The sequence below is a fragment of the Bactrocera neohumeralis genome, chromosome 5 (assembly GCF_024586455.1).
Source record: "Bactrocera neohumeralis isolate Rockhampton chromosome 5, APGP_CSIRO_Bneo_wtdbg2-racon-allhic-juicebox.fasta_v2, whole genome shotgun sequence".
NCBI lineage: Eukaryota > Metazoa > Arthropoda > Insecta > Diptera > Tephritidae > Bactrocera > Bactrocera neohumeralis.
Window position 1 is genome coordinate 11,832,666 of NC_065922.1, and position 26,088 is coordinate 11,858,753.

The window sequence follows — 26,088 nt, forward strand, 5'->3', positions numbered from 1 at the left end:
ATTTTAGAATGGATAAAATGCAGCTATGCTGGAAGTACTAGTAAAATTTAGTATCACAGTATTTTATTATAAGATCGAATTCATATAATTTTATTTATATGTGTGTATGTATGTGTGTATATGTGTGCATGAATTCGTGGTGTATGTGTATTTATTTTTGTAGAAATTATTCAGTTGAGGGGTAAAATTTTTAGAGAAAAAGTAAAAAAAACAACAAAAGAAGTATTTATAAAAATAAAAGATATTAAAAAAAAATATAAAAGAAATATTATTAAAAAAAAATATAAAAGAAATATAATTAAAAAGAATAATATAAAAAATATATAAAAAAATTTAAGTTAAAAAAAAATTCATTAAAAAAATAATAAAAAATATTATTAAAAAAATTATATATAAAAATCAAAAAAAAATATCTTTTCCCATATAAAAATTAAAAACAAAAATTTAAATAAAAAAAATTAATTAAAAAAATTAAAATAAGTCATTGAAAAAAATTAAAATTATTAATTAATTAAAAAAAAATAAAAAAAATCGAATATATATAATTGGTTGCTTTGGCCTTCCTCTTCTTCCACACCAATTACATAATAACATTGGCTGACTATGATATATGTATGTATATTTACCTAAGCACCTACATATGTACATATATGTATATGTAATAATGTACTTTTACCTTTAATTTAACTCTTGGCTACTAACTACTCGTACTACTAAATTTTAAATGACTACGATTCCTTAAGTTGCATCACAAGCGCACCCAGGCATAGCTACTAACATTTTTATATAAACGCCTTATGTAAACATACCATAGATATCAGCAGCTAAATTACAAAATTACATAATATGACTTTGCATAAGTTTACAGGCGAAGGAAAAAACTCTATAAAAATAGAAAATACTCATAAGGAAATTAAATTTTGGCTATAACTGGGTTTTATCTGGTAAGATCTGGTAGGTAAAGCTCAATATTTTGCCAAAAAGGTGGTAGTTTGGCATGCGGATCAGTAAATAAATTAAAATGTTTATTCAGCTACTTAAATCAATAAAATAAAAAGGTCAAACAATTTTTTAAACTCATAAGAAATTAAAAAAAAAAAATAAAAATACATAATTTAAGTTTATATATTAAATTCTGCAAACAAAATATTTAAAAGTACACAATGAGGCAATATCAACACCCACGAACATTAAACGTGACTTCCTCAAACCCTCTCGACGATATTCACTCCATTCCCATGACATTCGGGTATAAGTAATCAATAGCAACCGCATGTTTACGCGCGAACTCGGCACTATTACTCAAATTTACAACAGGAAAGTTTTCTGCCGCTACTACAACAACAACAACATATTTTCCCAGAAAGTTCTGCTATAACTCCAGTTGCAGACGAAGAGCTCCTGTAAATACCTCGTTTCAATTTTTCATTGAATATTATAACCAGCTTGCACTCAGTGACAACTAAGGTATTAACCAGATATACACATGCAGCCTCAAGTCCGCTCGTCTTATTTGTAATGGCATAGCCCCACAAAAATTACTAAATCCTTTGGGAGAAGCTGTTGGGATTCTGAATCCTTCACTGAATATAAATTGAGGATATTTATATATCTTTTGCAAAAATTACTTTTATTCAAATCAATTTTTATCTAAGCTAACTTAAACAAAAACTCTCGATACAATTACGCAAACACGATTTCAATAAACAAGTATTATAGTAAATAAACGTAGAATAAAAATACAATGGTAATAATGAATGAAAATAAGAATAAGAACATGTAAATAATTGTTATCTAAGAATAATAATAAAAAAGTGATTAAAAAAATTTTCTTTGTTTAAAAAAAGTTAGATACACGTATTTAAAAACAAAAAAATATAATTTTTTGTTTTAAAAAGAAGTTAAATGCACATATTAAAAAACATTCATTTAAAAAAGCAAAAAAAAAAACTTAGAAATAGCAAACAAATGTTATGCATACATACATATGTATATTAAATTTTTCAAAATTTTTATTTTTTTTTTCTGCTATTTTTTAATAAGTTTAAAATTAAATTTTTGAAATTTATGTATGGCACTTCACATATAGTGTATTAAAAAATACGAAGAACTTCTAATTATTTCATTGCATATGAATGACCCTGTTTTGTGTTCATTCAACAAAAACAAACCAACTTGTCAAACAATAAAATAATATTTAAAACATATTCTCTCAAGTTTTGAAATTATTTTCAGTTAAAACAATTTTAAGATAAAATTTAAAATTAAATTCTCAGAAAAAAGTATTTCAATCATAAATTGTTGTTCGACTTCATATAATATACTAATATTTGGGTTGGGTTTAGTATCGCGCCGGTTAATTTTGGCTCACTGTACCTAAACGAGACAACCGAATTGAAAATTTTAAACACGAATGTATGCTTAAATTATCAAACTTTATTTTAAAAATTATCAAACTATATTTTATAAAAATCGGTTCACAAATTTTTGCACAAATTCACTTTAAAAAATGCTATTTTTTGCAAATTTCTCAATATATGCTAGTGTATTTTCACCTGTTGTGCATTGTACCAAACCAATTATGGATACATTTTCACGCACATATATTACTTATGAATTATAAAAACCACTAGTAATGTTTTTAATTACTTTTGATTGTTAATTTCTTTGTAAATCTTTAAATAAAATACACCTTTTTCTGCATTGAGTTCAATAATGCGAAAAACCAAAATGACTGCCTAATTTCATGACCTGCCTTGGACCGACCAGGGTTATTTTTTTGAAGCGCGACCGAAGGCCGCCAACGCGAAAAGGTGTTCTATGCGAAAAAAATCTGATACACCCGGGTGTTGGACCGACCAGGGTTATTTTTTGTAGCATTAATAGATAATTTGTACCATTAATAGATGCAATTAAATATGTATATACATTGCACTGAAACATTTTGGGTTTCTTTATTTTGAATTATTGTCCATACAAAAATGTTGGCTGGGTTGCATTGGTTTCAGTTTGTATAGAAAAATGAGCAAAAACACCGATTTTTGGTCATTTTCAAAGGGCCTCCTACAGGTCTATAGTGGCTCTAGGGGGTCGAGGGGGGGTTTATTAAAAAGTTCGAACCTTCCTATTTCCGATAAGGGAGCGTGAGGGGGGGGTAACCCCTCCCTGGTTTTCTCCATAAACGATACTAAACCGGCGCGATACTAAACATTTCCCTAATATTTTAGTGGAAACGCAAAGAAATAAAAAAATTAAATGAATTGACGGCGCCGCAGAATCGCTTCAGAATACTTATAACAATTTTCAGTGCTATTTAAGTATAACTGCTTATCTTAAAAAGTTGAAATTTAAAAATAAAATATGTTCGCTTTTTTGAATTAAGTTTAATTTATAATAACTTGTTCGTGGACCAAAAAACAAAAATAACTCAAGTATTGCTGTTATAAACACAATAACTGTTAACAAATATTTAAAAATAATAAAATTAAAGATAAAAAAATTTTATTGTATTAAAAGCATGAATTCACATATTTCCTTAACAATTAATATAAGAAAACTTATTAACTCAAGTAAAAATTTTATAGGAGTATAAGAAAATATGTTAAAAAAATAATAATAATATAACTAAAAAACAAACATATACATACATCCATTATGCAAAATTATAGTGACCAAACCGTTGACTTGTACGTAGAAACATTGTTGTAGTTATAAATAGTTCACATAATACGTAAGAGATTCTGAAGCACGCCATTTTGCAGTTAATGGTTAATATTTGTAGTTTTGAAAATGAATGTTATGTTTTTCCGTATGTATATAGAAATTTTGTTGTTTTTGTTTTCTAAACTGGTACTAATACTGTTGCGCAGCTCTATTCCATAATACGGCAAACGCACTTACAGACACACGGTACTCAAACAAACATAAATAATCTGGAAGAGGGAAAATTAAAATAAAATTGTAAAACAAAATTGAAGAGGAAGTTAAAATATTTAAGAAGATAAAAGTGAATATTTACTTTAAAGTAAAGTATAAATTATATACATAATAAATTTTAGATTTTCAGATTAAAAATTAAAAAATAAATATTTAAGCCAAAAGTTTTAAATTAGAAATTGGCAACGCTGATAATAAATTAAAAAATGCAATAATCAAGTATTGGTGTAAAAATAATAACAAGAAATTAATAAAAATGGAGTATAAAAGAAAAATAAATAAATAAATTTAAAATAAAAATTAACAATTAAAATTTTAATAAATTTAAAATAAAATTTCCAATTAAATTTATTTTATTTTTTTTAGAATTTGTGTATATTATATACTTGTTTTTAGTGTGGAGTTCGAAATATTTACACATTTTGCTACTACAGTAGGCAAAAAATATATTCGAGGACTTTAATATTGTTCTATAACTCTGTATTTTTTTAGTGTGAGTGTGTGATAGGTTATGTATGAGTACGTGTGTGTTTGTGTTTGTTTGTTTTTGATTCAGACTAAAACGCCATAATACTTGCTTTACTTAGTTCCAGCATATTAGCTACATTCTATTCTAGAAATATTCTAGAGCAACTATTCTTATTAAGCTTTTTGTTAGCAACAAATGTGTTTAAATTTAAATTTTGTTTTTCCTCAAACTCGTTATACTCTTCTAGGTCTTCGCCAACCATTGCATCCATACTATATTCAAGGTCGTCGGATTCAAAACTCGACTTAAGACGCGACTTATAACTCGGTTTAAAAAGTGAATCGAAAATCAACTCTAAAATCGATTGAAAAACCGATTGCAAGTACAACGCCAAACTTGTTTTTAAACTCGATACAAAATCCGATTCAAAATTCGATTCAATACTATTCATGCGTTCATCTGTTGGTATGATTTCGTTTAGTGCCATTTGTCTTTTCAATGGTGCTCCACTGTTTAATATATCTCTTATTTCGGTATTATCATTAAAAACGCATGTCATTAAATAATTGATTAATAACAGTAAGCATAAAAATTGCACGAAATGTACAAATTTTACATTCTTATACAAACTTACAACAAAAGGATGACAATGGAGTCATTCCGGAAGCGCAAATTGATCTTGTTCCATTGGTTTTTTCAGCCAGCTGCCGAGATCTTCGCGACGAAAAGCCGCAAATAACTCTTTCTTGGCAATCTGAAAGTAAGAAAACAAATTAATACTATGTGTTGACTAAATGAAGCTTAGAATTATAATCATGACGAAAAAATCATAACCTCTAAATCCAAAAGTGTGTCAATGATTTGAATATATTCAACAACTTGCCTGTTTCTATCATTATATATATGTAGCTTTTATACTGAAATAAAGCAAGAAAATGCCTCATAAACCGCCAAACACTCACCTGGTAGTCCTTAACCCTCTCCTTGGTTTGCCCGTAATCGGTTGTGAGCTTGCGATTCGGTATGCCGGGCAAATTTTTCATCAAATAGCCATACTTCATGAAGTACATCTGCTTGGTAATGCGCGATATTTGGTTATTGACCGTTTTGCCGGTAAGCGAATTCACCACCTCCACCTCACTATCACCGATTGTCCAATTGATGCCGAAATTCGGTGCCTTGGCTTGATTGCGCGGCTCAGCCGATGTGACCAATGCCAAGCGTGGCTTATTCAAGTGATAGGGTGGTGGAAGACCTTGTATGGATTTCTCTATTCGACCGCAGACGGCACGATACATGTGCTCGGGATGCAATAAACTGCCCAAAACTATGGAATGCAAATAAATCGGCTCGATAATCGAGGCCAGCAGTGAGCCCTGTATGCCAACGATGTTCCAGCGTGCAATCTTATCGGAGCAGGACATAGTGAGCAAACGTTCGCCCTGTGAAAAAGTATTAAAAATGCATTTTTAGTTGAAAATCTCTCGAGTGCATTGAGAAATGAGTACTCACCTGCAGTACGCCATCCCATGTTTGTAGTCCTTCTTTGCTTTTGACCGGTATGGTGCCCTCACCCGACTCGATTTTCGTACGCAATTGGCCACGCGCCTTTCTGCCGTCGCACAACACACAATACGCATGGATTTTTAAAAGCAAGAGCGCAAGCGCAAATGAGTTTAGCAAGAGCGAGGCCGGCAGCAGTTCGCAGCAAAATCGTTAATTTTCATTTAAAACGCCAATTTTCAGAATATTTTTGTATTAACATATTAGCAATGCATGTATATATAATACATATATATATATATATAGATGTATGATATTTTGCAGGTTCGCACGCAGGCGCAGCAGTTTACAGCGTTATGGCACAGTGGTAGCGGACATGAGCGAGGAGTTCACCCAACAAGGCAATGTAAGCGAATAACAAAGGTAGAACACAAAAACAATAACAAAACATATAAAGAATTGAAAATTATTGGAAAAAAGAAATTTGAGAGAAAAAAGAGAAGAAAGAATTCATTTATCGATTGTACATTTCTCATTCTAAATAATAGAATTAAATACAGTTCATACTTAAATGTATAGCTTAATTCACTCATTTTGAAATGTAAATAACGGCGCTTCTATATAACCGAATACACAGCTAAGCTTTAATTGCGTACAAAAGGCGTCAAAACGAGTTGATTTAACGCCCTTTGTGCTGGGAATGGAATTTTGAGGAGTTTTTGAGTGAGTACCGAACTTTATTACACCATTACCTAACCAATTTCCATTTGGACTGTATATTCATAAGCTTCCTAGAATTTTGACCAGCCTTCTCGGTGTATTTCTGACTAAGGTATTTCTGTTTATGACAAATACAGGGTGTTACATGGAATAAACCGCTTCGAAAACTCTTTATAATTTCATAAATGCACTCTGACACTTGTACTTATACACTAAGGAACTACATCCACTCTAAACAACACTTTCTATATTTATTATTTTGAGTTTCTATAGTTTTTTAGCTTAGGATTTCAAACAACAGACCACAGGGTGATAGTTAAAATAGGAAATACATTTCTGCGCCCATTGTTAGGACTATCTCGTTGGAAATGGAAACCTTTTTATAACTAACCAGTTGAAATACATATGTTAAGCTCGCACTAAATTTCGAGTTCAACGGACTTCCGGGCTTTCTTCACACCTATTTTTGAGTTAAGAAACCAGTTATTCGAAAAGGACGAAGTGTTGTTGTTGTAGCGACAGAATTCTGCCGAGTTGACAGTTTTTAACCGCATAGAAAATCCGGGTCCGTTCCGGTTACGTAAACCCGACTGTTGTGGGAACGACAGCAGTGGTCAATTTCGGCAATAAAAACCCAACAGTCGGTCGTTGTAGATCACGCTACTCTACTTGGACCTTGGGTATCAACAAATATAGTTTATAAGTCTATACATTTGTTAAAATGTCCTTTTCCGTGCTCCTACTGGCTGCTTCTTCACGGTTTGCCAACAGCTTTTTCACGATGAGACTTCAAAGAGTTGCCTTTTTGAGTTGTGACAGAAATAAGCTCACTTATTTTTGCAGAACGCCGGCTCTTCGTAGCACGAAGAGATCTTTGTCAACTGGAGAATCTCTCTGTAATACTTGAATAACCCGTAGATATATGAAGACTATCCAAAAAGGCTGGAATATCTTTAGATTTTTGGTGGCAAACATTAATTTGCGAGGAAAAAAATATTTTAATTCAAATTGTGACTTCGCAAAAGCTGGACTTAGGTGCCGATTGAAGGTTAGGAGTGAGAGAGTCTCGGGGATAAATGTGGGCAATGTATTTCACATTTTATTTTTTTTTTTTTTTTTGTTATACATGAAGTCTTTCTGAAAGTACTTGAAACCTTTACCGTCTCTAATTTTTAGTTGCAAACATCAGTCTGAGAGAATCTGACTATTAAGTTGGATTTTAAATATTTTAACCCGAATTTTGACTTCATAAAAGCTGAACTGGGGTGCCAAATGAAGCTTGGAAGTAAATAATTTCCCAGGATAATCTTGAAATTTTTAGGTTATAATTTTATTTTAATTACTTGCTGTTATTAACGGCACTTCAGTTGACTTTGAACTCATTTTTGTGTATACAGCAATAATCTAAGAAATTGCTTAGCAATTTTCGGTTTTAAAATTGAGGTTATGGTTTTTGACACTCACTTATAACCTAAAATGATTGTCATTTACATCTTTTAGATTATGAAAAAAGACTTCCTTTCATTGATTACATATATTCTATATTCATTGATTACATATCGTCACCTGAAATGCAAAATAACGTATCATCAAAAAATTCGAAATTGAGTGTCTTATTGATTACGCTTCACTACTTCAAATTACATACATACATAATATTACATATGTTCAACATTTTCAGGTTCTGCGGTCAGATATAAACCAGTTTTAACCAATATTAAAATTTTGTTTCACTCATGTTCCATTTTATTTCGTGTTTCATTCATGCCACTGTAAATTTCCGAAAATGTTGTTACGTTATTTTGCATTTCAGGTGACGATATATTCTAAGCTGGTCCCACTTCATTTAAAATACTTTTCCACAAAAAAAAAAATATGCTGGCACTCACTCAAAAGCTCAAATATATTCGCTCGAATGTAACTATTCATAAGTATATAGTATATTTATAATGTTTTTAGACTCTTACAAATAACAAAATGGGAAGCATAACTCAATTCAAATGTTCCTTCTATGAAGTTATTTGCGCTTTTGTTTTTGTTTTCATATAATTCATATACTTTTTTTAAATATTTTTTTTTTTTACTTTAATTTAATTATTTTATTTTTGTTGAATACTTAGTAGTAGTAGTCTAGTTTGTTTAACGTTAAAATTTTGTAATTTCATTTGATTTTGTTTACCAACCTATTTGGATGTTTGTCAACACCAGTGTCATTTTCGTGAGGACTAAAAATCCGTGCATCACCACAAGGCGCTGTATTGATGTACAAATGGAAATGAACACCGGATTTTAGTTTGTACGGGTATTGCCCATTGTCTTGATTCCTCACGAAAATCGACTGATTTGCAGTGGCTATAAAAATCAAAAGTTGAAAAAAAGAAAAATTTGTTTATGCGACTTTAGTAAAATACGAGATTAATTGTTTGACGCATGTCATGTTTTGCTTGTAGTAGTAAGTAGTAGTAGTAGTATTTGTTAATTTTCATTATTAATACAAAATATCAACTAGTATATATATGTACTATATGTTCTATGTACTATGTTCTATGTAATTGTAGGTAAAGTAGTTAAAGAGGTATGCGCTTAAGTTAAAGTTGAAGTTGATAAAAAGTAAATGGGTTGCTAGAGCAAAAAATTAGTTTTAATAAGAAAGTATAGGGTGTTAGTTATATAGAAAGAAAAAATCATTACAGGATGACCCTGCTAAATGCAAACTAGGCGTCTAAGAGAAAGTAAACAAAAATAATGATAAAATATCGTTCATTTTACTTTACGCTACCGGCTTCTTTTCTATGCTTGCTATTGGAAAAAAGTTAGAAGAGCTTAAATATTTGTTTAGAAATGAATTTAAGTTATGTTGTTCCAAAATATGCTTAATATGTGATTTTATGAGTATATACTTAAATATGTTTATATAAATATCTGTGTATGTTTGTGGTTTGAGGGTTCGTATACCAAGACATCTTTATCTAAGTTTGAGCTTAAAAATTTTAAAAGTGCTAAAGACCGTTACGTTTTCTTTTGAAACCGACTAGGCATGTTATTTTTCGCTATTTTGTCAATAACCATCTTAAATTTATGACTTTTTGATCGAAATTATTTAAAAAAAAATATTATTTTTCATTTTAGAAACATCGCTATTTACTTGAAGGGTTCAAAAATCTTGATAAACTGTTAATCTGGCAGTTAATAGCACTTTATTTAGTCTATGCTCAGTGGAGAAAGAATCTAAAAGTTCTCTTTTTTCGGAGACCTCCCAAAGCATTCCAATGAAACCATGTAAAAATCTAACTTGCTGGAAAGCAGAGTGAAAAAGAAATATGATGGAAATAGCATAGAGTTGAATTAAACCAACAATATGAATGAATGAGCTGAACTTCACTCGTATGGTCGGTTTAATATTTACTTAAGAAATTCCCTATCTTCTTCTTCTTCCCTATTATATATCCAATAAAAACTATCTTTTTTCATAACACAGTGAAGTCTATGTAGTCAGAATAGACCCAATTATGCTTAACTATGTAATTTTCGCAGATTCGTGCAGCATTTCTATGAATGTACTTAAACAACAACAATCATATTTTGCATAATTTTTAGTTTTAATTTTGCACCTAACCTAAAAAACAAAAAAAAAACAAAAATAATATTAAGGAAGGAAGAAGGAAGCACCCTAATACTAATAATTAATATATTTCTAAACAAGTTTTTCTTGCTATTGTTAAATAATTATATTACGTTTTAAACAGCAGTATTATATATGCTATGGATTTCCTAGTTGGCTGCTGAATCATAAACTATTTTCAAAATTTTTGCCGCTCCTTTGTAGATCACAAGTCATAAAATATTTATAAAGATCATTAAATTTATGTCTAATAGTGTGCGTATGAGGCTAGAGCACGTGCTAAGCGTTGAGGTTATAAATTTTAAGTATCCCATATGGTCTAGTGGCTAGGATATCTGGCTTTCACCCAGAAGGCCCGGGTTCGATTCCCGGTATGGGAAATATTTTTTTTTACTTTTTATAATTTCATTTTCTAAATTTTTTATTTTTTAATTTTTTTGTTTAATATTTCTATTGTTAAAACGAGCGCATTCTAAGCAACTTTATGGCAAAAGAAATGTGTCTTTGGCGTGCATTCAAGATTTAATTTTTTTACGGAGTATTTGCATGCAAAAACTGTAGAGTAGTTGTGAGAGGAGTAGAGTAAGGAGAGATGTGTTTGATAATATGTTGAAATATGTCTAGCGAAAGCCAGTTATGTCTATGTAAGTATAAGTTTCTAGCTGCGCAGAAAGCCAACCAAAGTTTTTTGGGGAAATGCAAGTTGTGTAAAATTAAAATTGAAATTACTTGAAAGTGATATAAAATGAGTTTTGATCGAAATTCGTATGCAAAAATTATTGTAATTATTTTAATTTTTTAACAAGTTTGTATATATGTATACTTTTTAATATATTATTTAATATATTATTTTTTAAATTTTAATTATATGTTTTTACTTTTTTAAATTTTTTTATTATACTATTGTTCAACTTTTGTTTTTTTTTACATACATACATATATTAGCTATTTTTTATATTATATAGTTCTGCATTTCAAATATATTTTTTATTTTATATATATAACTTTTATTTTTTTATATTATATGTATATTCTAATTTTTTATTATTATATTATTTTGTTGTCAAAATATATTTTTTAATATTATTTTTTGGCCATTTTATAATAATTTTTTTTATTTCTTTTCTTTATTTTTTTATATATTTTATATATACATATTTTTCTATACATTTTACATATTTTATATTTTTTTATGTTAATTTTATTTTTTAATTTTTTATATTATTACTATTTATTTATTTATAGGTTTTTTAATTGTCACATATTTTTTATTATACTTTACACACATTTTTTTATTTTTGCTAATTTCTTACAATATATATTTTAATTTTTTATTACTTTATTATTCTGTTGTAATAATATATTTTTTTAAAACTATTTTTTGGCCATGTTTTTAATAATTTTTATTTCTTATGTTAATTTTTTTATTTTTAATATTTTTTATATTTTATATTTTTGAATACTATTTTTATTTTTACCTTTACAATTTCATTTCATTTATTTTTTATTGTTTTAAAACTTTTTTTGTGTATACATTTCTTTTAATATATGTATGTATGTATGTACATATGTATGCATATATTTTTTTAATTTCATATTATTTATGTATATTTTCACATCTTTTTTCATCTTTTTTTATTTTAATATTATTTTGCTGTAATGCATAATTATTATTTTTTATATATTTTTTAATAATTTTTTTTATTTACACACTTATGTATGTATATATGTATTATTTTTGTTTTGTTTTTTTTTATTTTTTGTATAATTCTATATTTTATATTTCTACAAAATTATTTTTATTTTTATGTTTTGTATATATTCTTCATATTATATTATTCCGATGTAATTATTATAATTTTAAAACTTTTTTAACATATTTTTTTAAATAAATTTTTTATTTCTTATATACATATGTATGTACATATGTATTTAGTATTATTTTATATTTTCTTTGATTTTTATATTTCTTCATATGTTTTATATTTAGTATTCTTTAAATATTATATTTATTTTTTAACTATAATTATTTTTTAATATTTTTTTTTATTATTATATTATTCTTAATTAATAATTATATTTTTTATTTTTTTGATATGTTTTTATTTACATTTATTTTTATTATTATTTATTTATATTTTTAATTATTTTTAATTTATGTTTAATTTATTTTTGTATAATATTGTATGTATATTATTTCGTTGTAATTATTATTATTTTGAAATCCTTTTAAAACATTATTTATAAATTATTTTATTTCTTATATTTTAGTATTATTAATTTTTTTTAATAATTTTTTATTTGATAATAATATTAAAATTATTTATTTAATTATTTTTTGTGAGATTGTGTGTGATAGTTTCGTAAAAAAGCGCATAAACCGCATTCAAACAAAAAAGCTTGGCTGAGCAAAGTGCGCTGAGCGAAAACAAAAAATAAAAAAACTACACTACTACTTTATCACAAACGAAAACTTAAGATATTGAAATAGTTGAAGTTATAAATGTATGTATATTTATGTACATACACATACAGTTACAAATGCATTGGTGTGCATATGTTTGTATGTATGCATATTTACAATTCCAAAGAAGACTTGACTAGGAACGAATACGGTGTGTGGCATAAAATCAAAGTTTTATATACAAACATACACAAGAAAATATATGAAATTAAAGGTAAATCTGTTTCTCTTCTACATAAGTATGTAAATACACTTGCTCCTCGTCTACTACGACTAAGAGAGTCTAGTCTGCAATGGGTGGCAGAGCTAATGCACGCTTCAACTTACTCTGACTGCATTGTAGTTCTAATTGAGCATATAAGTATTTCATGAGACAACGGCGTGACACGATCTCGGCATGCGAATCGTTCAGCACGGCGCCGGTGACGCTCATGTGTTCGCCACTCACGCACTTCGTGCCGGTGGACACGGAAATTACCTGCAAAATGCAACAAAACAAAAAGCGAATTATTTGGTGCAACTTGTTGAGGAGTAAAGCAAATGGTTGGCAACACACTTTGGCTTCATTGAAATTCATGTCTTCGGTCATCACGATGCCGGCGAGCACCTTGCGTCGCGAATACGATTCCTGTCCCTTAATGACCTCCATGAATTTCTCCAATACCAGACGGCCGATGGTGTCGGCGTGTATCTGCGGCAACTCCATGGACGATGTCTTATCATCAATGGGCAAGGGCACATTCTTCTGCGGATGCATCATGGGGCTGTATGAGATGTTGCACAGTGAAGCGAGTGCGGCTTTGGCGGCGGCATTTTTAGCCAGCTTCTTGGAGGGTCCTGAAAAAATACATAAAAGTTAATTAAAAAAAAAAAAAAATTCAAATATTTTGCATACCTGTGCCGTCGAATTTGCTGTTATTCACCGTTACTGTCATTTTGAAGCGACAATTGTTCTGCGCGCCATCTACAGTCGAGCAATCGAAGTGCACATCGTTGAAGAGCTCATAGAGCAGCATAACAGGTCCCTTATCTGGCACTTTCTTCTGACCATCTACAGTGATGGCGCTTTTATTTACATCTGTTGGGGGTTGGGAAACATATTTCAACATTTTATTAAAAAATGTGATTTAAAATGAAATATTTATGATTTTTTGTATTTTTTTATATATTTTAGTTTCTATTGTGTAGCTTATCTCTAGACACCGTGTGAGGCTGCGGATTTATTATTTGTCATATCGGCAAGTGGAAACTTAGAACAACAACAAACGTAGGGACAAAATACATAAATAAAAAAAGAGCGAATTAACGGTTAATTACTGTAGGTGGGGCATTAACTGAAGTTTCAGGGAATTTAAAACAACATTGGGATAAATAATGCAAAAAATAGTTAAAAATAACGGTATTATCATAACCAAAACTTTTCAGTAACAACAATTTTTAATTACTTTTATATTTACCTGTTAAAAATATTATATTTTAGTATTTTTTATCACACAAACTTTTTTTTTATCTTTCAGTATTTTTCTTTTCCTGCCAACCGAGTTTTGTGAGGTTATAAACAGAGAAAGTTCCGTCAAATATATATAACTCACTTTTTAAACTATTGGGATAGGCTACAATTCACATTGAGCTTTTATGAGGGCGTTCTATTGCTCTACCTTTCAGAAAAGCATACTTCGAAAAGTCGAACATGATCCTTAGAAAAATCACTTCTGAAAAAATTTCTAACATCTGTCTCTGTTCGCCGATTAACTCTTCTATAATGTTAAATCTTTTTCCTACGCTCATTATTTTGAGATCTGATTGCATATCCAGCTGACATAACTACTTTCAGCAGATATGGCTGCGGAAGCAACTCCAAGCCGAATTCGTCCAATTTTGTCATCGTTTTAATTAATTTTTAACTCTGTTTGAAGGCGCGGCGGGACCTTTGCAAACAAATTTTCAAGAAGTTTACCCCCCATGCTTCAAATGAAAACTCTAAGATTACCAAAGGCGATGAATCATATAACTCTATACAGAATCTGATCAAATTTGACTCGGACTACTCTATTTAAACTTCGCACGCAACCCGTAGGACTCTTTTCTAAGACGGGTAGCAGAGGATCTCAGCTTCTTTTAAAGATCGGATCGACTCAACACGTTTGTTGAAATGCTTGAACGAGTCATCGAAAATTGGACTCAACGGATGGACCATCTGAGACGTAGCCGCGGTGAAAGAGATAATCTTCAAAAAATAAATGCCAAAGAATGTTCTTTCGAATCATAATAAACATTCTTTATTAAATTTGAAGTTTTTGTGTTTTTTCTTTAAAAAGGTATTGAACCTCGAAATGGATCACCTTGTACTATTGGATCTTCAGCAAATTTTTGACATTCAAAGCACACAATGGGTCATTCGTCGTACTTTTCTAAATTATTCCGAAAAAGTCTCATTTTTCTCGTGTTGATCGAAAATTGATTCATAAATAGTTCGTAGAATTATATAATAACTCCGCTGTACTTATTCCTAAGCTTAGCTTAAAAACTCTAAATATTCCCCAATAAAAAATATTTAAAAAAAAATTCTATCAAATTAACTACAAACACATACAAAGTAATAATAAAATATAGAAATCAATGAAATAAACAATAACAAAAGGAATAAAATAAAAAACAAATACTTGCTTGTCATGCTCAATGCACAATCGGTTACCCTCATGAAGGGTGTCAGTTTTTTAATAAATTTCGCATGCCTGAACAGTGCGTCTAAAAGCGGGACTAATTTATCCGTGCTTATGTTCTCATAATTCACAATACCGTTTTCCAGATGCTCATCGCTTGTGAAATCGAGATTACACGTCGGCTTCAGTGGTGTTAGTACGGCGCCATCTTTGAATTGTATAAAACTGCGCAGCGCCGTGGCAGCCGCCTCGATGCGTGCGATCTTCTTGCTGCGTCCCTGACCCATATACTTCTGGCCATCGACCTGGAAGGAAAGAATAAAAAATAATATTACTAAAATTATCGCCAAAAAAGTTCAAAAAGTCAACTCTGGAATGCAAGCATAATCTTAAATTTACTCTTGACAGTTTAGACGTGCTTACTTTCTAATATATGTAAACTGAATGAATCAAGATTTTTTGTAGTTTAACATAAAAACACTGCGTTTTTGCCAAAATGTTACAACTAAGCGAAAAAACATCAAGATAAGGAAAAAAATTAAAAGGTCATAAAAAAAACTGACACATACGAACGCCAAACCCTTTGAGGGTTTTACTATACTGACCTAGTACCATCACCCTGACTTGGAATTTCTCACCCCCCAGACAATAATCCCAAAAATGTTCCACAGTGTAATCGGATGATCGATGAGAGGAAAATTGTATGATCAGCCATGTGATAAAATTATCAATCTGATGATTAAATGACCAAAAATAATTATCAGTTCATCGTTCTATTAAAAATTAATTTTTGTCAAATTTTTGGTCAAATGTTACGGATATTTGTAAAGCCCTTAATGCGAGATTGCTATCAAGTTAAAGAGTTCGGCAAGTCTAGAGCCTCAGAAAATTAAAAAAAAAAAATTGTTTGGGAGAAAAGAAAAAGATGTACAATTTCGTTATATCAGTATTAATCCGATCAAATTTTACCCGGACTGAAAAAAAGTACATTTAGCCTTTAGCGACTTTTTCGGTTTCGTCCCATTTTCGGACTGTTTGATGAATATAGGGCTTTCGGCTATGTGGTCAATCATCTCTTTTGCAATCTCTACTCGTTTTTTGGAAATGTTCAGGTGGTCTAGTACGAGTCATGGAAACGCTTCATACCCAGAACATTAACCGAAATGTGTTGAGGCGATCCATAAGAGTTATTAAGATCTTCTGCTATCTTTCTACCAACACGACCATTTTCAGACACTGTTCCTTTAATTTTTTCGAGAAGGTGGATGCACGGTTTCTCAAGATCGCATAAAAGGTTCTATTGAGCGTACTGTGTGAAAGACTGAAGCCCAAACCACGATCAGATTTTTACCATGCGTCAAATCTTAGAAAAGATAAGTGAAAGGAAGATCGACGCACACCACCTTCTTCGATTTTAAATCCGCCTTCGACAGCACGAAAAGGAACTGGCTCTATGCCGCTATGTGTGAACTTTAAATCCCTGCAAAGCTGTGTAAGCTGACGTTTAGTAACACCGTCAGGATCGGGAAGGACCTCTGCGTACCATTCGATACCAAGCGCAGTCATCCTGTCATCAAACAAACAGTCGGCTCACTCGCGACTTGGCTTCCACGTCACTGTTGACACTCATAACTCTATCTTGAAACCAGCATTAACACTAACAACAATGTCAGCCTCGAAATTCGACGCAGAATAACTCTTGTCAACAGGTGATACTTCGGGCTGAGAGAGCAATTGAGAAGTAAAGTCCTCTCCCGAAGAACAAAAACGAAATTAATACCGCAGTTGATGGAATGGTGAGCTGAACGAAAAATTTGCGAAATTGACATAGTTTACGAATTAAGAGACAGCGCTACGCCGGCTAGGTCCTGTCGTCTGAATGGATGAAAACACTTCAGCTTTAAGAGTATTCCACGCAGTACCCGCCGGGGGAAGCAGAGAGAAAGGAATACATCCCCTCTATTGGAAAGACCAGGTGTATAAGTACCTGGCTACACTTTGAATCTCCTATTGGCTTAGCCGGGTAAGCGGTGCCAACGCCAATAAAGAGTAAGAAACTAAAGCCCAGCCTTTTTGTCCATGGTAAAAATCGAAGGCAAAGTATTCGCATTATAAATTAACAGCTGCCAAACATAAAATAATTTACATATGGAGTATGGACGGTACCACCGTCGTCGGGTGTGAAAAAATGCAGTTTCGAGAAAAACGAGTTCCACATTTTACGTGTTTAAGTTGAATAACCAGACAACTTCCACGCTATAGCCGATTGGACACTATTACACAAATTGAATACTTCTACTTCAAGTCATACATTTTTTTCGATTTTTTGAAAACACTAGGCCGTTCTAACCCCTTAATCCCTTTTTCTTGTCTGTCACAGGCTTCCTGATAGCTTTGTCCAAGTTGTATGCAGGAAAATACTTATCCCACAATACTTTTACATTCACATATTTTTACCTAAATTTTTGAATTTCAATATTTAAACATTAAAACACCTATTTTTGTTGCTATTTTTATCTAACCCCCAGTTTGCTTAAAGTGAGATCAGCGCACATTGACTTTTGGCGCACACTTCGCACATGTGACCGCATTTGTCATCACTGCATCATCTCACCATTCCGCATGCGAGTATGTTTGCACCCAATCTCCGAACAAATCAGACGTCAACCGCTAACCACCCAACAATAACAACAACAACAGCAATATCATTACAAACTCCAATCACGCCCCCACCGCGACCGAGCGAACCCTTTCATTTCTAGCGGAACTTAGAAAAACCAGCGACGTAAGCAACATCATTATCACCCACATGCCGCAACGACAAAAACAACAACAACAACAACAACAACACTAGCAGTATTAACCACATAAAACAGCGTCAACGCCCACACACACGCCACCAAAGAGAGAACCCTGTGCCTGACTTGGTGGCGCTGGCGGCTGCGATAAAATTGTTTGTGTGCGTGTTGAGCAGAAAATCGAATTATAACGGTGTCGTTTTTGCTCACTCCAACTGACTTTTCATCGAGTTTACTCCTACACGCGAGTCCCCGAGTTGGTTGGTTGGTCCATAGTCGTTGCGGATGTGTGAGCTTTTCGCTTTTTCCTCGAGTTTTTATCTTAAACTTCCTCTTTTTGAATATTCCAGCTTAAGTATGTTGCAGTGATAAGCGCAAAAAGTGTACCAAAAACCGTTAGAGTGACTCGCTGGCACTCTACACTTATTTTCAAACCTGATTACGTGGTTGCATATGTGTGTGCCACGTGGTTGGTTGCAAGTAAGTGTATGTGTGGGTCCTCCGCCGTATTCATGTGGGGGGCAGCATCCTGCTTTTGCAGATTTTACTTAGTCAGCTTCGCTGGTAATTACAGTGCATTACGTTGTTAAGCTTACATGACAAGCGCACGATTTTTCTTCTTCTTCTTACTCTGCTTCATGTTGCTGCTCTTGTGAGGGGTGGCCAGCCAGAGAGGTTAGTGCCACTTGTGAAAAACTCAGCTGTCTTTCATTTTAAGGAAATGCTTAATTGCGAGTAATGGATATTAATTGAGTTGCTGCAAAAGTTTCAACATGTATAATGGCCAAGGCAGGCACATGCTATACATACATACGTATATATTCCTACTATATGTACATATATGTATATAATGTATTTATGGAGCATGTGCTAGGACTTACAGAAATTCTGGATTTATTTAAAAGTAGATAAGATATTTTGAAAATTTCGAGAAAAAACTACATTATTGGTTCAACATATTATCTCTGAAATATAAGACAGCTATTGTAGAGCCTTTCTTATACGCTGAATATGCTGCCATCTATATATTGACCCAGATTTTTCAAAAAATATCATTTGTAACCGTTTCAATAGTCGTAACGTAACCAAGTGTAGTGACTTCGGCGGAGATTTGAGACGAAACTTGTCTATTCAAAAAGCTTTCCATATTTCTTCATAAACAGAGGTTGTTTTGTAAAGTATGTATGTCATAATGAAGTACCCAAACCCTTAAATCCTCTATTTTTTTGTATTTTTATACTCTCGCAACAAAGTTGCTAAGGAGAGTATTATAGTTTTGTTCACATAACGGTTGTTTGTAAGTCCTAAAACTAAAAGAGTCAGATATAGGGTTATATATACCAAAGTGATCAGGGTGACGAGTAGAGTCGAAATCCGGATGTCTGTCTGTCCGTCCGTCCGTCTGTCCATCCGTCCGTACAAGCTGTAACTTGAGTAAAAATTGAGATATCATGATGAAACTTGGTACACGTATTTCTTGGCTCTATAAGAAGGTTAAGTTCGAAGACGGGCAAAATCGGCATACTGCCACGCCCACAAAATGGCGGAAACCTAAAACCTATAAAATGTCATAACCAAGCCATAAATAAAGATATTAAAGTGAAATTTGGCACAAAGGATCGCATTAGGGGGGGCATATTTGGCCGCAATTTTTTTGGAAAAGTGGGCGTGGCCCCGCCCCCTACTAAGTTTTTTGTACATATCTCGGAAACTACTATAGCTATGTCAACCAAACTCTACAGAGTCGTTCCTTCAGGCATTTCCATATACAGTTCAAAAATGGAAGAAATCGGATAATAACCACGCCCACCTCCCATACAAAGGTTATGTTGAAAATCACTAAAAGTGCGTTAACCGATTAACAAAAAACGTCAGAAACACTAAATTTTACGGAAGAAATTACAGAAGGAAGCTGCACCCAGGCTTTTTTAAAAATTGAAAATGGACGTGGCCTCGCCCACTTATGGACCAAAAACCATATCTCAAGAACTACTAGACCGATTTCAATGAAATTCGGTATATAATATTTTCTTAACACCCTGATGACATGTACGAAATATGGGTGAAATCGGTTCACAACCACGCCTTCTTCCAATATAACGCTATTTTGAATTCCATCTGATGCCTTTTCTGTATAATACGAGTATATACATTAGTAACCAATGATGACAGCGGAATAAAACTTTACAAAAATACTGTATTTGAAAAATATGTAAATGACTGATAATGAAATCTCGATTATCACTTTATCATGCGAGAGTATAAAATGTTCGGTGACACCCGAACTTAGCCCTTCCTTACTTGTTTTATTTGTTCTATTGTGTTCTTGGATGTTTTCTTGCTCTCATAGCTTTTTCTTTCCTTTGCCAGAAGGTCGATTGTGGCATAACGCTTATAACTAATATTGCATAACCTGACGGTGTTCGGTTGGCTGATGCAACTCTGAGGTTTGGGATTATTAACCCAAGGATTACCATATGATCCTATAAAAAATATATTTTCCTCCCTTAGAACAACCTTTTTTCCCGGCGATTTTTAGCTTGAAAAAAAAAAATTGAAAATCGAGTTTGCTTGAAATTTTGTGTTTTAAATGAAATCACGGCTTCGAAATCGTTGAACATTTTGTTTCCGAGTTTTACTTTATCACGAGAACAAGTCGATGAAAATTTGATTCATTCGAGTCGTCCTTCCACTGTTAATGCTTCTGTTAATGATGATAACATCGAACACGTTAAAAAACCAGCACTTGAAAACCGTCATCAGAGAGTTAAGAGAGGTTCTTAACGTCTCTTACGGATCGAGTCGACACAACCATTTTCTTTTTTAATGTTTTGGATATGAAAACGTGTCAAAGATAGACTCGTACCAAAATATATGAAAGTCGAGTACTGGCCGCAAAGTAGATGCTTGACAACCTACATTCATCAAGCGCATAATTACTGGGGACGAGAGAACGGTTTAAGAAACGTTCAACAATATAGCGAATGGCGCTTCAAAATTGAGCTGAAACCGAAAAAATAATGTGTAAGTCGTGGCAAAGTGCCAATCAAAGTAATACTCATCATTTTCTCTGTTCGAATGGTAAATAAGTAATACCACTTGGGCGTTTTGAGGCGGGTAGCAATTTGACGTCAATGACCAGATTTGTGTGCAGAAAACTTATTCGCCACATTTGGCTGCCAGTGACTTTTGTTTGTTTTCGACACTGAAAAATTCGCCTCGTGGAACGCTCATGGCTCATTGAAGCCAATAAATGTCATATGCTGAAAGCACTGAAGTGACCCAGCCGAGGCTTATAGCAAGTGTACAGGAAAGTGAATAATTCTTAGTGTGCTCGAGAAGCCTATTTTGAAGGCGATAAAATATATGCGCTTCCACAGAGAGTCAGGTATACATAATCCTTTCTCATCCGCATTTATTTCTGACTAACAAGAACAAATATTTATCTTATTTACTTCGCTGGATGTTTTTGGCTTCGACTTCATAATTTGCTTGTCTCGTTTTTATCGTAAGGATCTAAGTCGCTCGCATAAAAATATTGAAAGACGTAGTTTTGGTAATGGAACAACTTATAACACGATTACCAAGGTTCTTATAATGGATGATCCAAGTAGAGATATTTTTTCAATAGCCTTTTTTTGACAGCTGTCAACCTAATCGGTCTTCTTAGCGTACTATTCGCAACATCAACATCTGAATAGACCACGCCCGGCACGCAGTAAAGAAAATATAGCAGTCTTAGCTGAGAGTGTACACGAAGACCGTGGAGAGTCGATTCGGCGCTGTTCGCAGCTACTCGGACTGACATATGGAACGACTTGGCGCATTTTACGTTGAACCAAATTTTGTTCAGTGATGAGTCCCATTTCTGTCTCAATGGGTATGTAAACAAGCAAAATTATGTCGTTTTGGAATGAAGAGCATCCTGAGAAGATTCAAGACCTGTCATTTCACCCAGAAAAAACAACGGTTTGGTGTGGTTTGTGAACCGGTGGAATCATCGGTACTCGAACAAGTCATCGAAAGTTGTACTGAAGGGATGGACCATCTGAGACGTGACCGCGACCAATATTTGAAAGAGAAAATCTTCAACACATAAATGCCAAGATATTTGAAGCTTCTGTATGTTTTCTCTAATGTAAGGAACCTGGAAATAGCTCACCCTTTGTATATATATATTGACCTTATATTAATTATATTATAAAAATCAATCGTCAGCATTTAAAAGCTTGAATCTTTCTCGTAACTTTCACTTTACGATTTCAGAAATATTTTAACAACATGTAAGCCCAGGACTATCAGGACTAAAGGTTCAACAACTATCTCATCGAGTATATACATCCTTAAAAGTACACGTATAATACTTTATGTTTACATAAGAAGACGGAAGTATGTATGTATAAAGGGCTACAAACATGGAAACCCACTTAACACTCCAAACCGAAGCCGATTCAGCTAGAATAACCGTTTTGCTTTGTGCAAAAGTTGAAGTGGAATTTTCGAACAAAGATCCTCGCTCCGCCTTCGCTTGCGGTTGGGATGAAAGCAAACAAAAAGTGGAGTATATAAAGGGGTTTCATCAACCGGAGCATATGATACCACTAGTGGGAGTATATGTATATGTATGTATATATATATATGTACATTTTCAAACATATAGATGCGTGTATGTGTGTGCTGCTGTAAAACACTGAGCTGGTTTTTTAAAGAAAACACTTGGCTTCTTTTATTTTCACAGGCGAACCGAACTATTTTCTTTAAACTTTTTTCCCCTGCGCTGTGCGAAAAGTATGAAAGAGCATGTGGCGGAAAGTTTGAGTGGCAAGGAAGAAGGGGAGGCGACAAAAACCACGTGCCAGCTGGCGGAGAGTCGAAGCAAGGCGCTCCGGCGGTGGGGAGCTGGACAAACAAGTGTGTGCACGTGTGTTTGCTTAATGGGTTTACCCACGCGTCGGCGAGCAAACACACACACACATATATGCACATATAATATACATATATAATGTATATGCATGTATGCATGCTTGTGTGCGTGTGCTTTAAGCGTAAGCTGTCTGCGTGCGGAGGAGATCCTCTTTTGTGGTGCCTCAAGCGTTCACGTTCGGCTATGGGTCACTCCCGCAAGCTGCCATCAAAGCGTATATTGCCGGGCGCATATGCAAATATATGCACACATACTTGCACACACACATATACATATGCAATGTGCGCCGTACATATGCCAGCCATTCAGATTTGTTGTTGGCAGAAGAAAAGCCATTTCCGCATTTTGCGAGGACATCACAGCGGTTGAATGAATGGCAAGGCATGACGTGCCGTGAAATGAGTTTATTTTTGCCTTTTGTTGTTGTTGCTGTTTATTTGCTTTGACTTTACTGCTGTTATGTGATACGTAAAAATAAATATACAGCAACAGCAACAACAACAACAAAATAGTGAGCATGTTTCATCTTTCGTCTGCATTGCTGGCACTTTTTTGTTTTTGTTGTTGCTTTTTTTCTTACAAACGCTTCTGTATGGCGTGCGAAAAGCAATAGGAAATTAAGCTACTTTTATCATTTATTTATTTTTCATGTTTCACTTCACTTTTGTGCACGTTTCTCTTTCTCCGTCGGCAAACACACGAAGAAGATGTCGTGTAAGTTGAGTTGTAAGATTAATTATGTAATAGATTAGGCTGCAGCAGCGAAGGCGTCCGCTCGTCTGAGTGTGTATATACTTATGTATAATATATTTAACTTTTTTATTTTTCGGAATGTGTGCCAAATTTAAGCGAAAGGCAAAGCTGAAAATGGGTCGCTATATACTATATCTAAGCGAGTGCCAAAATTACTCGCTAAAGATCTAAGAAATAAGGAAAAGGAGCAATATCGGCCGGAAGCACGATTTTCCTTCTTGGAAGGTAAAACGCGAACTGAAAGCAAAAAGTGCTTAGATGCTCCCGCATGATACTGGCCAAGTCTTTGCATGGCCTAGACTTTAAGTTCCTCGAACACGGTGACAAAAGTCCAAGATATCGATTTCGTATCTTCAAAAATCTTTTGACTCTGTAGGTATCTTCAAAAATCATTTGAAGCGTTAAACCATATACGGGATTATACGAAATAGTGGAATCCAAAAATAACTCTCAAAAAGAGTTTGTGAGATTTTCGTTGGCAACATTGTTAAAAATTGCCAATTTTAATCTACTCTAAATAAAAAATAGAAAACATTGACAGTTGTTTTTCAAATCTTCATGATGTGATGTTATGATGCAGTTTTAAAAACAACGTATTGATATGTTTTTGTAATAAAAAATGGTTTGGTAAAAATTGGTCGGCATAGTATTTGACACTGCTTAAGCTCCATCTGATGGAGTTTCTGCGCCGTTTTGTGATCGTTGATGAAACATACATCCATTGGCTTATATCAGGTATCAACGTTCATTGTATTTAACGTGAATACGTGCACGTACGTTGCTGGGGTTCGAGAACCATCTAAAACCACTGCCATACTTTGGATCCGCTACACAGTTGCAATGCGATTCCACATTGAATTGAGAAAAATTCTGATCTACCCGCATTCGGGTATTAAACCACAAACACCATCTTACTCCTCACATTGCAGTGCCGCATAAGCTAGTTGGAGCGAATTCGAAGGACTTTGCTCTACGTGGTACCAGAGTTAAGTCTCCGGTCAGTCCTCGCAGCAGAAACTACTACGGGTAAAGCTTTCATACTGCTGCAAAACAAGTGGTGAGAGCACACACATTACATGCTCACACCATTCACACAAGAAGTTAACCCTAATTCCAAGTTAAAAGCATTTGCCGCCAATTAACGAGCTAACATAGCTAGCGACCCTAACATTTCGGTATTCCGACTAGTGGAGATTATACCGCAAACATTCGTCAGTTCAACATATCTCCATACCTCCATCTCTAATGTCTGAGTGCATATAACGTGCATCAAATCTTCTAACCGCGCACCACACAAACGTCTTGACTTATCAGTAAGGTGCCTTTGATGCAATTATGCATTCAGAGGTCCATGCTTCGTAGGCAGAAAACACAGACTTGGACAAAATCTGAAGCCCGGGTTATCCTTAACAAACGTAACGTCGAACATAGTATACTCGTAAGTCAACCGACTGTTAGGGCTATTGTCCCAACTGTCATGCCACCTACTCCTGAACCTATTATCTAGAAGCCTCTTGCTACTTAGATATCGCTCTGTCACCATGTCATCATCGGAAATCTAATTAATCCGCAGCAATTACACACTCAAACACTTCTTAAACTGAATGCAACAGCAACCTGTACGACAATCAGACAAGAGGGGTGTACCTAGTAAAAACTGAATCACATCCATCGAAACGGTGCGACATACAGGTAAACATGAATGTAACGTTGCACCGAGAGTAGTTTTCGGCGACCCAATTTCCACCATATTGCGACTGCATATGCAGCGCAAGACACGATATCGCTCCGCAAAATGCGTCGGACCTTGCCTACGATTACCTGCATTTGCTCCTTCACCCTCACTAAGTGTGTGGAGGAAACACATTCTTTCACTCATGGCCAGCTCCAGGCACTTGACTTGCGGTACATACCTGATGCTGACCCCATTTACCAACCGGTGAACCGACGACAATCTGCCCCAAAGAAGCATTGTCACAGTTTTTTCTATGGATATGATGTATGATTATCATCCCTGAACCCCAATTATTTATGGTTTCTAAAAATTGTCCAACAGCGCGCTCTAAATCTGACCGAGATCGACCTTCAACCAGAAGGAGCACAGGCGCAATTCAAAGAGCATACGAAAGTGTGGATTTCATCCAACTATGATTGTCATATCTTCGGGAAGGTGGTGTGCTTCACCAGACGAAAACTGTCTTATAGGCCGGAAAGGTAATGACCATCTTTTTCTTAG

General features: G+C 33.5%; 1 protein-coding gene, 1 long non-coding RNA gene and 1 other non-coding gene across 8 annotated transcripts in view; 2 read left to right on the forward strand and 1 right to left on the reverse strand.

The window, feature by feature from the left end:
- Nucleotides 1-1,827: 1,827 nt before the first annotated feature.
- The window catches only part of LOC126758071 (double-stranded RNA-specific editase Adar), a 183,206-nt gene continuing 158,945 nt past the window's right edge, over nt 1,828-26,088 (reverse strand). For 5 of the 6 annotated variants that reach the window (XM_050472092.1, XM_050472088.1, XM_050472089.1 and 2 more), the window contains 9 exons: nt 15,382-15,682; nt 13,610-13,792; nt 13,271-13,551; nt 13,042-13,192; nt 8,812-8,980; nt 5,918-6,017; nt 5,368-5,847; nt 5,040-5,159; nt 1,828-3,932 (listed from right to left, as the gene is read on the reverse strand). In XM_050472092.1, coding sequence (XP_050328049.1) covers nt 5,061-5,159; nt 5,368-5,847; nt 5,918-6,017; nt 8,812-8,980; nt 13,042-13,192; nt 13,271-13,551; nt 13,610-13,792; nt 15,382-15,682 — 1,764 coding nt within the window. In that variant the 3' untranslated portion in view covers nt 1,828-3,932; nt 5,040-5,060. The remainder of the gene's footprint in view (nt 3,933-5,039; nt 5,160-5,367; nt 5,848-5,917; nt 6,018-8,811; nt 8,981-13,041; nt 13,193-13,270; nt 13,552-13,609; nt 13,793-15,381; nt 15,683-26,088) is intronic. The other variant, XM_050472093.1, reaches the window with a different exon arrangement.
- Nucleotides 6,239-26,088, forward strand: part of LOC126758095 (uncharacterized) — a 317,225-nt gene continuing 297,375 nt past the window's right edge. The window contains exons 1-2 of the long non-coding RNA XR_007666820.1: nt 6,239-6,314; nt 14,232-14,918. This is a non-coding gene — a long non-coding RNA (uncharacterized LOC126758095). The remainder of the gene's footprint in view (nt 6,315-14,231; nt 14,919-26,088) is intronic.
- Trnae-uuc (transfer RNA glutamic acid (anticodon UUC)) lies at nt 10,559-10,630 on the forward strand. Its single transcript has one exon. It is a non-coding gene; the product is annotated as a tRNA-Glu (tRNA).